Raw genomic sequence first — 12934 nt, 5'->3', positions numbered from 1 at the left:
TTTTTGCTTATGTGGTGCTGAGGAATCGAACCCAGGGCCTCAGGCATGCAAGGCAAGCGCTCTACCACTGAGCCACTTTCCCAGCCCCTCCACAAAGATCTTGAGTCAACATGCCACCTACAGAATTGCCAATAGCAGCTTGGAGTTGGAACTTTGCATCTCAAAATTCAGTCCTCACTGGAATCTCACTGGGAACTAGGGAATAGTGAGACAATCCATCACAATTACAGCAGGAAGAATAAAGCAGCAGAAATGGTGGTTGTGAGAGGGTCACAAGTGGAGAGGGGAAGTGAAACTCCTCATGCTCAAGAGAAAGTCAGAGTGTGTGTGTGTTTGTGTGTGTGTGTGTGTGTGTGTATACAAACACCCTGGGGAAAAATGGCCCCTTTCCCTGGTTTCACTCCAGGCACAGGTGGTCCTCTCAATAAGTCCCCACAGAGCACTTGTATACCAGGTAACTGGCACAGCTGGGGGCAGTGGGGAGGTCCCCAGGCTCTGAAGTCACTTCCACCTCTGCTGTGGCCACGCCTCCTCCCTGCCCTCTCCCCCAACCTCAACCTTGCAATTAGTGGTCCCTCTCTACACTTCCATCTTGTGCAGGGCAGCTAGTGAGCTCTGCCTGAACAACCACGTGGAGGTCTCCTTTCTCCAAGCCTTACACCCACATGGAAGTTGTTTATGAAAACTGCCAAAGAATTTTAAACATGACATTTGTAATGTCCACGGAAGTAAAAGCAGAAAAAATTAAATTTTTGAAAAAGAAATAGCATAAGCTGGGCGAGGTGGTGCATATTTATAATAGTGGTGGTTGTGTCCGCCCAGGAGAAATGGCCCCTTCCCTTGGCTCTCTCTTGGTGCACCTTGCAAGTCCCCGCCCAGCACCTGTGGCCCAGGCAGCTGGCATGCTGGGGCAGAGGGAGGGCCCGGTCTCCAAGATCATTTCCGCTTCTGCTGTGGCCTCGCCCCCTCCCCCCCCCCGTAGAATCTCTCCTCCCACCTAATCCCTTTTGCTCCACCTTGATTGGGCAGCAGTTGCGTGTCTCTCTCTATAAGCCATCCTCTGTGTCTCTCTCTATAAGCCATCCTCTGCCTGAACCGCGTGGGAGAGTTCTTTCCGCCACCCTTACATCAGTTACTAGGGAGGAATTTCAAGGCTAGCCCAAGTAGAAAGGAAACAAGAGCCCATATTTAAACCTAAATGAAATACAGGCTCAAGTGATAAGAATGCAAGACCCTGGGTTCAATCCCTGAGAATAAAAAAACAAAAACTACAGACAAAAAAAAAAAAACAATTACTAAAGAAGATAAAACATAAATCCAAAATCCAAAAAGGAACAAGATAAATGTAGGTGGGACCGGGCACCAGGGACCTTCCATCCTAGCTACCCCATCCTAGCTACCCCCAGCGGCTGAGGTCTGAGGATCACAGTTAGAAGCCAGCACTGGCAAGAAAGTCCATGAGCCGCTCATCTCAAATTGAACACCAAAAAGGCTGGAAGGGGAAGCTGAGACTCAAGTGATAGAGTCCTCGCCTTGAGCACAAAAGCTCGGGGACAGCTTTCAGGCCCTGAGTTCAAGCCCAAGGACTAGGACAAATAAATAAATAAACAATTGTAGGAGATCAAAAAAGAGATGAAAATGGATTATACAGTCTGGTCTGTGTTTTTGTAGACATAGAGGGCTGCTGAAGCAAGAACACAGGAGGAACTCAAACTTCAGAGAAGAGTTTTTTTCAAAGAAGTGAAATACAGATTGCTGATTTCTTCTCAAGGGTCATTTGCTCACTTGAAAGCATAAGCTGATTACAGGCAGAGACCAAGAATCAGATGTGGTCCACCCAGAAGGATTCTATCAAGGGAACAAAACCAGTAGGGCTTTAGAGGTCAGCTGGGTGTCTTTTAAAGTACAAATGTGAACTGTCCTGACCACAAGACTAAATTTCCCTAAGGTATGTTTGCTAACTTCTGGGCTGTACTTAAAAGAGTGGGAAACTAGGTCAAGTATGTCTAAAGGCCAACATGAAATCTCTCCTAGTCTGTACATTGGAAACAAAATTCTGCCAAAGAGAGGGTGCTTGTTTTAAACAGAGAATTCAAAGAGATTTGTAAAAGTTTGAAGTGATATGGGGCAGGAAGCCACAGAGCTAAACCTAAATATTACTCGGGAGAAAAGTGTATTGTGGAGTCATAGGAGCTGAGGAGACACCTATAGGCTCTGGTCAAATCTTTAGGTGGATCTGAGCAAAAAACAGATATAAACCAGAGGCCTTATGAGAACAGGAGGATGGAGCCCAGTCAGCTTGAGTCCTAATTTTGCCAGCCCCTTTCATCAAAGCTGGCCAGGAGAGGACAGGGAAAACCTCCTCTGATTTAAAAACAACAGCAAAAAAACACAAAGACAACCTCTGAAAAGAGAATGCTGGATGAACACAGCCATAATATTCAATACACATGTGACTAAGGAAGTGGGGGAACAATGTGACTGGCAGGGGTAGGGGTGTGTGACTGGGAGAATGGTGGAAGGGATTGCCTCTGATCAAGAAGCAGTGGACACACAATGGTCATGTTAAATTATAACCCCTTGGACTGCCATTTGAAGATCAAAAAATGAGTTTAAAAATACAAATAAACAACCTCTGGAACAAGACAGTCCTCTAGTAATCCTACAATTAAAAATTACTAGAAGAAGGGGCTGGGAAGGTGGCTCAGTGGTAGAGCGCTTGCCTTGCATGCCTGAGGCCCTGGGTTCGATTCCTCAGCACCATATAAGCAAAAAGATAAAAGCCGGAAGTGGTGCTGTGGCTCAAGTGTTAGAGCGCTAGCCTTGACCTGAAGAGCTGAGGGACAGTGCCCAGGCCCAGAGTTCAGGCCCCACGACCAGACCCCCCCCCAAAAAAGGAAAAATTACTAGAAGAAAAGCAGCAAGAATATAAGATCAGTAATTTGTAGGAAAAAAAAACAATAGATATAGACAGATAACTAAATTAAGTATCTTCACTACCACAGGCTAAAATAAATTTGATTAGCATGTTGAAGAAAATAAAAGTGGACAAAACTTCCATTGAACATAATGGAATCTTTAAAAAAACAAAATGACTAAAACTTCCATGCTATTTAAGAAAACATCTTATCCAACATCAGGAACTATGAAAGCATTCAACAGAAGGCACAAACAGAAATTTAAAACAAGAAGTCAACAGAAAATGTCCAAGCTGAAGCACAAAGAGAAGAGAGATGAGTGAAAAAAAAAAGTGGAACATATAGTTCCAAGGTGCAGCACACATGCAAAGAAAAAGAACAGGAGAAAGCAGATAGAAATATCTGAAGAAATGGGTGCATTATATGCATGTATGCAAATAATCACAGTGAAGCCTGGTAAAAAATAAACAAAACAGTCACAAAACTTAGGAAAAGCATCAATGCATAGGCATCTACTAAAATGAAAAGCAACAAAAACCTTCAAGACACACAAAAAAATTTAAATGAAACCAGAGAGGAAAAAGACATTATCTTCAAGGTAATAAAAATAATACTTTCAGGAGGCTTTTCAACATAGGAAATACTTTTTAAAATGAAAGTGATTGCGGGTTAACAATTAATGAGTAATAATAAGATTAAGGTAATAATAACAGTAAAATAATAATAATAATGATAACAGTAAGGTTGTGCATTAGGAGTCATTCTACAAAAATGACTAGCACTGAGTACTGATGGCTCATGCCTATAACTCAGGAGGCTGAGATCTGAGGGTCACAGTTAAAAGCCAACTTAGGCAAGAAAATCTGTGACACTCTTATCTCCAGTTAACCACCAAAAAACTGGAAGTGAAACTATGTCTCAAGTGGTAGAGCACCAGCCTTGAGCAAAAAAGCTAAAGGACAGTGTGCAAGCCTTGTGTTTTAAGCTCCAAGGCTGACATTATAAATAAATAGCATTTAAGAAATTGAAAAATACCAGCAAACCAAATCTAAATGAACAGAAGAATATGTGATTCAATACTGTAATCTACAGATTCAATACAAGCCTAATTATAAATAAAAATCTCAAGAATTTTGTGATATTCAACTTCTTACAATATATCACATTGTATAGTGCTAGAAGCTCCAAAGTACCCTGGGAAGGGAATGAGAAGTTTTACAAGCATTTATTATGTTAGTATTCTTTTGAAAAATAGTTTTGACCTCACAGATCTCTTGATAAGAGATCCTCCACTTTGAGAAACACTAATGGGTGACCAACTCTCACTGTTCTCAACTCTATCCCTCTATAGCCCCCCACAGATCCTGACTTTGCTTCCTACACAACAAAAAAGCATATGTAGAAATAACAAATAAAACACATTGCAGGGATACATAACAAGAAAAATTTCATGCAATCACTAGAATATCTACCCCATCAACCCACTGCATTTCCAGCTACACCCTCTTTTTAAAAAATCATTACTATTCAAATTATTCACTATTATTCAAAGGTATTATCCTGTAATATCTTTCTAAAAACAACTTAACTTCACTGTTTCCCATTCTACTAAATGCTTCCAAAATTCTATCTACATTAGTTACTCTTCCCATTCACTTATGATGTGAGTATCAAGCTTTACTTTTAAATCTAGTTTTATCTCAAGATATGAACTCCAATGCTCCTATCCTCAACTGGGCAGAAATATTCCTTTATCCTTCTCGCTTTCTATGCACGTCCTTCACCTTTTTACTAAGCTGCCTCCTAGCACACCAGCAGCTGTTTCTTCACATTTTATGAACCATTTAATTTTAAAGCACACCAAGGTTCATATCTTGCATCTTTTTTTCTCTTCTTACACAAGCTCATTACCATTTATATCTCACAGGACCCCCCCCAAGTTTATATGGGCTGGAAGTCGCTCTTTTCTGTATCTTCTCAGCACCTATAAATCTGCTTAGACATCCAATGCTGAACAGCTACAAAAATTTAACTCCTGACCTCCAACCCTCTTTCATCTGTATTCATCTATTTTCTGCTTTTCAGTGACTAACAATTCTCCTTCCAGTTTCTCAGGCCAAAATTCTTTGAATCATATTTGACTATTTTTCTCATCTAATATGCTATCAGGTAAGTCAGTATTAAAAAAAAAAAATCAAGCAGGTGCTGGTGGTTCACACCTATAATCCTAGCTACCCAGGAGGCTAAGATCCACAGTTTGAAGTCAGCCTGGACAGGATAGTCTGTAAAACTCTTATCTCCAATTAATCTCCAAAAAAAGCCAGAAATGGAAATGTGGCTTAAGTGGTAGAGCGCCAGCCTTTGAGGAAAAAAATAAAATAGAATCGGATGTTCCAAGTTCAAGCCTATCTCCTACTACTTGGTCCTTGCTACTCTATTTCAGTCACAGCAGTTCATTTGTTTTCTTGGAAAACACAAAACCAACTTCCAAACATGTCAGTACACTGCACTTCTTACATTTTCAACTGAAGGACTGGTCAGACTTCCTTCACAACACCCTAAAACTCTTCCCCACCCAAAACACAAGCCTCCTTGCAGCCCAGTGCACCATTCCCTCTCCTCACCTTGTTTCTGTATAACACTTAACTTCACTCCTTAATACTTTAATCTTTGTATCTGCTCTAATTCTCAAAAATGTGACCTTATCAAATGCAGAGCATATTTGTCATTTTATTTACTAATATATCCCAGTACCTAGACTATACACCTAATGTCAGTTTGGTAATTTCCTGACGCCTTGTGTTTTTGTGAGTGTGCAGGTCCTGGGATTTGAACTCAGGGCCTGGGTGCTGTCCCTGAGCTTTTTCACTCAATACTGGTGATAACTTGAGCCACAGCTCCACTTCTAGCTTTGTATTAGCTAATAACAAATAAGACTCTCATAGATTTCCTGCACTGGTCGGCTTGGAATCATGATCCTCAAATCTCAGCCACCTAATTAGCTATGATTACAGATGTGAGCCACTGGTGCCCAGCTCTAATATCCATTTGATAAACTAATGAATAAATCAAAGCAGATTAGAGAACACAGAAATACAGATATAACTGTGTGTGCCAAATGAGTATATGTTTGTGTGTATGTGTGTGTGTGTATGCGTGTGCAAGCATATCTCACAGGGGTAGCATTACAAATAAAGCATGAAAGATGAGATACTCAACAAATGCTGTTTAAAACAATCAGGTTATCTTGCCCATGTAATTGTAACCCCTCTGTACGGTATTTTCACAATAAAACACACACACACACACACACACACACACACACACACAAAACAATCAGGTATGTGTCGAGGGGGAAAACTTTACAATAAGACTCCAAAAGAATCATCTACTACAGGGAAAGGATATACTTAGCATACTCAATTTTATTTATTTATTTTATTTTTTGCCAGTCCTGGGGCTTGAACTCTGGGTTTCTCTGTGTTCAAGTCTAACCACAAGCCACAGTGCCACTTCTGGCTTTTTCTGAGTAGTTTATTGGCGATAAGAGACTCACAGATGTCCTACCAGGGTGGCTTCACACCAGGAAGCTCAGATCTCAGCCTCCTGAGTAGCTAGGATTATAGCTGTGAGCCACCAGCACCCAGCACAAACTCAATTTTAAAATATCAAAACAAAAGTTTCACTAACAAGTGTTTTGAAACTGTGCTACAACTTTATTTACTTTCTAAAATAAATAATTTTGAAAACAAAGCAAGTGCTGGAGACATAGAGGAATGGACACTCAATGCACACTACTTACTACAAAGGTATGAACAAAGCACGGGGGATGGGGGGGAGGTGGGGGGGGACAGGGGACAGAACAATGGCCTGTAGTCCTGTAATACTAACTACTCAGGAGGGGATATCTGAGCATTAGGGATCAAAAACCATCCCAGGCAGGAAAGTCTGTGAGACATGCACCTCCAATCAAACACCAGAAAGCCAGAAGTGGAGCTGTGGCTCAAGTGGCAGAACATGAGCCTTGAGGAAAAGCTCAGGGGTAGTGCCCAAGCCCTGAGTTCTAGCTCTAGGACTCTCTCTCTCTCTCTCTCTCTCTCTCTCTCAAAAGACTAAATGGAAGTCTACCTTAGAGTGAAAACAACTAAACTTGAAAACAATTAGACAATTTAAAGAAAAAAAATCACATGAACTAAGACTAAAAGACAATGTTTTACGCAAACGTACACCATTTAACAATTGGACAATAAAGATACTGTCACCAGGATCTTATAAACGTATAAAAGAATGGATGACAATTGTCTTAAGCAGTCTTAGTTCTATGAGCCATGCTATGGAAGTGGAATAGTCTGCCAACCCAGAGACTTGAGACCACCAGATAGACTGGAAGAAGCTCCCCTCTGTTCTGAACCTCTTTGTCTTGTGTGTGGGAATTAGCTGTGATAGGAGATAGGTAGCTAGCTACATCGAACTATCTGGTCTGATGCCACAGTACATGTTAAATAGCAGACAGTTCTTTATTGGTAAATTATACATTAGCCTGGTCTTCATTAAAAGTGACCTAAATAACAAAACATTTCAATTTTCTTTCTTATTTAAGAGCTTTCAGTTAGGTTCAGACACATTGTAATAAATAAGCAAACAGTATTGTGTGCTCACTCAAATGTAATTAGCAATCATTCTATGAAACATGCTATACAAAGTGCTGTGGTACATATAAAAATTCATTAAGAAGCAATGCTTAATATACGAGATATATACATAAATAACTACAAAGTAAGATGAAAACCTAGAGATATAAATGAACAATCATAAATACCCTAAGAGCAATGAAAAGATTAGTAAGAATATGCAAGTTTCCAAGGATTCCTATTTGACATAAACAACAGATGTCAGCTTGGACTCCCAGTTTTCAATCTTTTTCTCGTGTGTGTGTGTGTGTGTGTGTGCGCGCGCGCACCCGCACACATGCTACTCCTTGTGCTTGAACTTGAGACCTAGCTGCTGTCCCTGTATTTTTGTGCTCAAAGCTAGTTCTCTACCACTTTGAGCCACAGCTCCACTTTCGGCTTTTTGATAGTTAATTGGAGATAAGGAGTCTTGAGTCTCATGGACTTTCTTGCCTGTGTGCTGGCTTTGAGCCAGGATCCTTGGATCTCAGCTTCCTTACTAGCTACAATTACAAGCTGGAGCCACCAGTACCCAGCTCAATCTTTTTAAAAGCAGTCACCTTACTTTTTAAACCCGTTAACACAATGTTTCTGTTGCACTTTTAAAGCCTAGAATTCATTCTTTAACTTTTCATCATAATTTTATTCCACTTACATTTAATGTATAGTACTCATAAAAGCATTTTATTTTTAGTATTGACATTACACAGAAAAAACTGTTTGTTATTCTACATGGAAAATGTGCTATCACAGAGAAAACTCATACCTGGTCCTGGCACATTGTTTGCGAGAACTAAAAGCAGGGAAGGACATAACCAGGAACAAACATTTGTATTTCCCAGCACCAAATCCAGTGTATTTCCAGAAGGACCACTGGCTTGAAGGTCTGTGAGAGAGAGTGACAGTCGCACAGGAGTGCCTATTTGAAGGAAGCGGCCATCTTCAGTTCTGCCTTGCCCACTTCTCCATACTCATTTGGTTATCTAAAATACCTAGAATTCATTTTACATTTATCGGGCTACCAAGAAATTCTTCTTCTAACACTAAGACTGGAAAAAGATACATTTAAAATACAATGTACAATTTTGTAATAAAGCCTGGGGGGGAGGGCAGGATGAAAGAAATTAACCTTTAATTCTCAAAAATCAAATGAAATATAATCATTTACTTAGTTCCTTTCACTACAGGGTAAATAAAAAGAATGGTTAGATGGGCCCTAGTGGCTCAGGTCTGTAATCCTATCTACCCTGGAGACTGAGACTAGGAGGACTGCAGTTCTAAGCTAGCATAGAGGCTGTAAGACTCTTATCTCCAAATACCCAGCAAAATGCAGGACTGGAGACATGATACTGGCCATGAGGAAGAAAACTAAGTGAGATTAAGAAACCTTGAATGCAAGCCCTGCTAAATGGCATACAAAAAGAAAGAAATGAACTGTAAACGTACAGAACTATTTAAAAATCAAATGGTAATTTAAAAATACATGAAATCAATCTGCCATTACTCATTCCCTTTAGCAGAATAATTTTTATTAATGCTAAAATGTTCATGTGTTACATAAGCATAATAAATATATGTTTACTTTATCTGTTACTTCTCTTCATAGAAATAAGATGATGTGGGCTGGGAAGTTGGCTCAGTGGTAGAGCGCTTACCTTGCATGCCTGAGGCCCTGGGTTCGATTCCTCAGCACCTCATAAGCAAAAAGAAAAAAAGCCAGAAGTGGCGCTGTGGCTCAAGTGGTAGAGTGCTAGCCTTGAGCTGAGGAGCTGAGGGACAGCACCCAGGCCCAGAGTTCAGGCCCCCCCTCCAAAAAAAAAAAGGAATAAGATGATGTGAGGATGGGGGGGCAGGCGGGGGAGTGGGAAGGAGGGGAAGGGATGGGTAGGGGAAACAAAGGAGGAGGCTACAATGCTTGATAAGAAATGTCCTCATTATCTTGCCCATGTAATAGTAACCCCTCTGTACAGTATTTTCACAATAAAAAAAAAAAAGAAAGAAGATGATGTTAAAACTTAAGCTCCCATTAACCTACCATTAGGTAGGTAATCGTATGTCATAACTACCTCTTGCCTCCAGCTGAATGTCAGCTAACACAGAGAATGTTCTCAAAGTAAGTATCTCAGCACAACTGCTTAACCCAAAATATCTGCTCAATAGCTGTTAACTAATGAGTGAAGCTGGGTGCTGGTGGCTTACAAATGTAATCCTCACTACTCAGAAGATTGTGGTTCAAAGCCAACTCCAGCAGGAAAGTTTGTAAGACTCTTACCTCCAATTAACCACCAGAAAACTGGAAGTGGAGTTGTGGCTCAAAATGGTTGAGTGCTAGTCTTGAGCAAAAAACTCAGGGACAGTACCCAGGCCCTGAGTTCAAGTCCCATAATCGACCAAAAAAAAAAGAGAAAGAATTAATGAATGAAGGTCAGAAGAAAGTCTTATTTTTTTGCCAGTCGTGGGGCTTGAACTCAGGGCTGGGACACTCCCTGAGCTTCTTTGTGCTCAAGGCTAGCACAGCGCCACTTCTGGCCTTTTCTGTGATACTGAGGAACTGAATCTAGGGCTTCAAGCATGCTAGGCAAGTACTCTACCATCAAGCCCCATTTCCAGTGCAGAAGAAAGGTTTTTGACAACTGAAGCAAAGATACAGCACACTTTACCCTATCTGAAGGAAGACAAAGTGGTATTTAAGTTCCCTTCATTATTCTGTTAGGAAGAAAAAATAATTTCAATAAACTAGTTTAAGTGGTAGAGTGCTAGCCTTGAACAAAAAGTTTAGAGATAATACACACACATACACACATAAATACACACAGAGAATAAAATATAAGAAAAAAATAATCAAGTTCAACTCTCCCTTGATCCTTTCATCTAACATTTGTGCCACAGGCCTTCCGTAACTGATTTCTTCATTAACTACAGATGATATAACAATTAACCCTTACTCTGATGGCTAACAGGGAAATATGTAAAATTTTGCCTTTTTGGGCTGTACTTACATGTTAGAATCCTACAAGATTGTCACACTTCTCAAATCAAGTCCTTTAGCTGACTTTAACATGGTCAATCTCCATCTGAATTCTATCTACCCTGTCTTTCCTCTCACTTATAATGTTAATCTGAGACATACCCTTAAATCACATTGACACATCCCATATGAAAGTCTAAATCACTCCTCATAGAGTTCTCCAGGGAATTCCTACAATTACATATTAGACATACTTCAAATCTCAGATGTGCTACTCACTAACCTAAACTTCTTAAAACCATGGGCAGTTTTTTATGCGCCCTCCTCCCGCCCCGTTTCAAGTTATCAATAACATGGGAAGAATAAGAACACCCACCTTGCAAGAAAGTTGGGAAGATCAAAGATTTGTTAAGCACTTACAATAGTGACAGACTGCTACCATTATTAATAACCACTTTCAAATTTTACAGATTTCATACAGATTTGAGGACAAGTAGAAACCAATGTTACCCTTCTCCAAGCTATTCATATCCCTCCTGTAAACACTCACAGAGACACACAAACCTCCGGTGCAGAGTGTACTATATGCCATGGACACAAACGTTTCCCTGCTAAGACACAGCTAATGCTGAAAAGAAAAAGGCAACATACATACTCAAGCCCAAGAGAAGCCTTGAAAACACCAAGTAAGTTGGTCTGCTACTTTTTATAATGAACAGAAGAGCAGATACATTCAGATTATTTTCAAGGAATGATGTTTTCTTGAACACATTTAAGAATCTGAAACCACTTTGAAATGCCACTTTAGACCAATACACATACCATGGGAAAATGCCTACCTGAATTTAGGGGAACAAAATGTTTTTGTACCACTCAATAAAACACTCAAGTGACTCTAAACTTACAGTATTTTCTCTGTATCACCACAACATATCACTCAGCTTTCCAATTAATTCATTCCTTCCCCAAAACATTGGCAAATTCTTTGCAGATTCTCAATGCCAATGATTTGTTAGGAAAAAAGTTTTCTTATTTAAAAAGGCAACACTACTCTAAACAAAAACAACTCAATTACCAAACAGCTACTAAAAAAAATGCTACTATAAACCTCCCTGCAAACCCAGTCTCCTGTTCTTTCAGGCAACTAACTAGTTCCCTGCAACACAGGATCAAACTTCTCTTACCAAGTATGGATACTGTCTGAGAAAGTTAGCTTTCTGTTATCCAACAAGCAAATCAAGATTGACTTTTAATCCATAAACTATGCAAAAGTACAAAACCTAAGTTTTGCTTCCTTCAATATGAAAACCAAACAGGTGTATTATCAATCAGCAGCAATGCCCAATTACACACCCTGCATAAAGGTAACTCACAATGGTTATAAACGAATGAATGAATAAATAACTAAATAAACTAAAAACACCACATCTGACATCCAGGGTTACCTTTTGAAGGCCTCAGCGGGGTTCCTCTCACACTCCCCAGGCTGCAGGAGACTTTGCACAGCTGGGTCTCTTAGCTTGTCCTCATACCCTTGGAGCAGTCCACTGCGGCAGATCTGGGCCACCAGGCCTCTGATAAACCCTCCAACACACAAAGTGTCAGAGTCCTGGGCTTTGCAGAAATGAAATGCCAAGGCCTGGCGATGTAAACCTCTCTGCAGGCTTGTCGGTGAACTTGGCCACAAGAGCTCAGTGCAGAGTGCTGTCTTGCCACTGCCAGGCCCTCCTACCAGCAACACGCCCCAGGCGGCTCCTTTGCCAGAGACAGCACCAGCATTATTCCCAGAATTCATGACAAGGGATGGGGTACTGGCAGTGCTGTTACAACCGTTGGTCTTCTCCTGGAGACAGTGCTGAAGCTTGTGGAAAACCCACTCCCTACAGTAAAACTGCTTTCCTTGCAGTAAACTTGTCTGGGCCATTTTGCAGCTTTTCTCTTCCCAAGGATTAGTCATAATAGTTATTTTTTTTAATCTTCAACCTTCACTAGAATTCGGATACATCAACATTGGTCTTTACATCCATTTGCTCCGGACTTGTATAAGTTGATTTTGAATGATAGAATAAAATTCAACAGCCACAGAATCTTTTTGACAACAGAATGTGTGGAGCATTATTTGGTTCCATCTTCTGGATGATCAGAGAATACATACATTAGTTTAATTGCTGAACTGATGGGAAAATGCCTGGTGCTAAAGTTCAGCAACACTTTTCCTGTATCTCTTTGGGTCACAGAGCTCCATGGTTCTATCTAGAGGTCATGTGATTGTGGATGTTTCAAGTGTACAGAGGACACAATGCATTTGGAAGACTACTGGAAAGCCTAAGCTTTCAAATTAAACAAAATGCTGCTCCAAGCTCCAAGTGTGAAATCTG

At 40.4% G+C, this 12934-nt stretch overlaps 1 protein-coding gene across 1 annotated transcript in view; it reads right to left on the bottom strand.

Moving 5' to 3' along the window:
- Positions 1 to 12672, bottom strand: part of Ankrd50 (ankyrin repeat domain 50) — a 36109-nt gene extending 23437 nt beyond the window's left edge. Inside the window, exon 1 of the mRNA XM_013022102.1 lies at positions 12002 to 12672. Within this exon, the coding sequence (XP_012877556.1) occupies positions 12002 to 12513 (512 nt within the window). The 5' untranslated portion in view covers positions 12514 to 12672. The remainder of the gene's footprint in view (positions 1 to 12001) is intronic.
- Positions 12673 to 12934: the final 262 nt, after the last annotated feature.

Source organism: Dipodomys ordii, unplaced genomic scaffold, assembly GCF_000151885.1.
Source record: "Dipodomys ordii isolate 6190 unplaced genomic scaffold, Dord_2.0 Scaffold60, whole genome shotgun sequence".
Lineage (NCBI taxonomy): Eukaryota > Metazoa > Chordata > Mammalia > Rodentia > Heteromyidae > Dipodomys > Dipodomys ordii.
The sequence above is the reverse complement of the archived record's forward strand: the minus strand, read 5'-3'. Positions and strand labels throughout refer to the sequence as shown.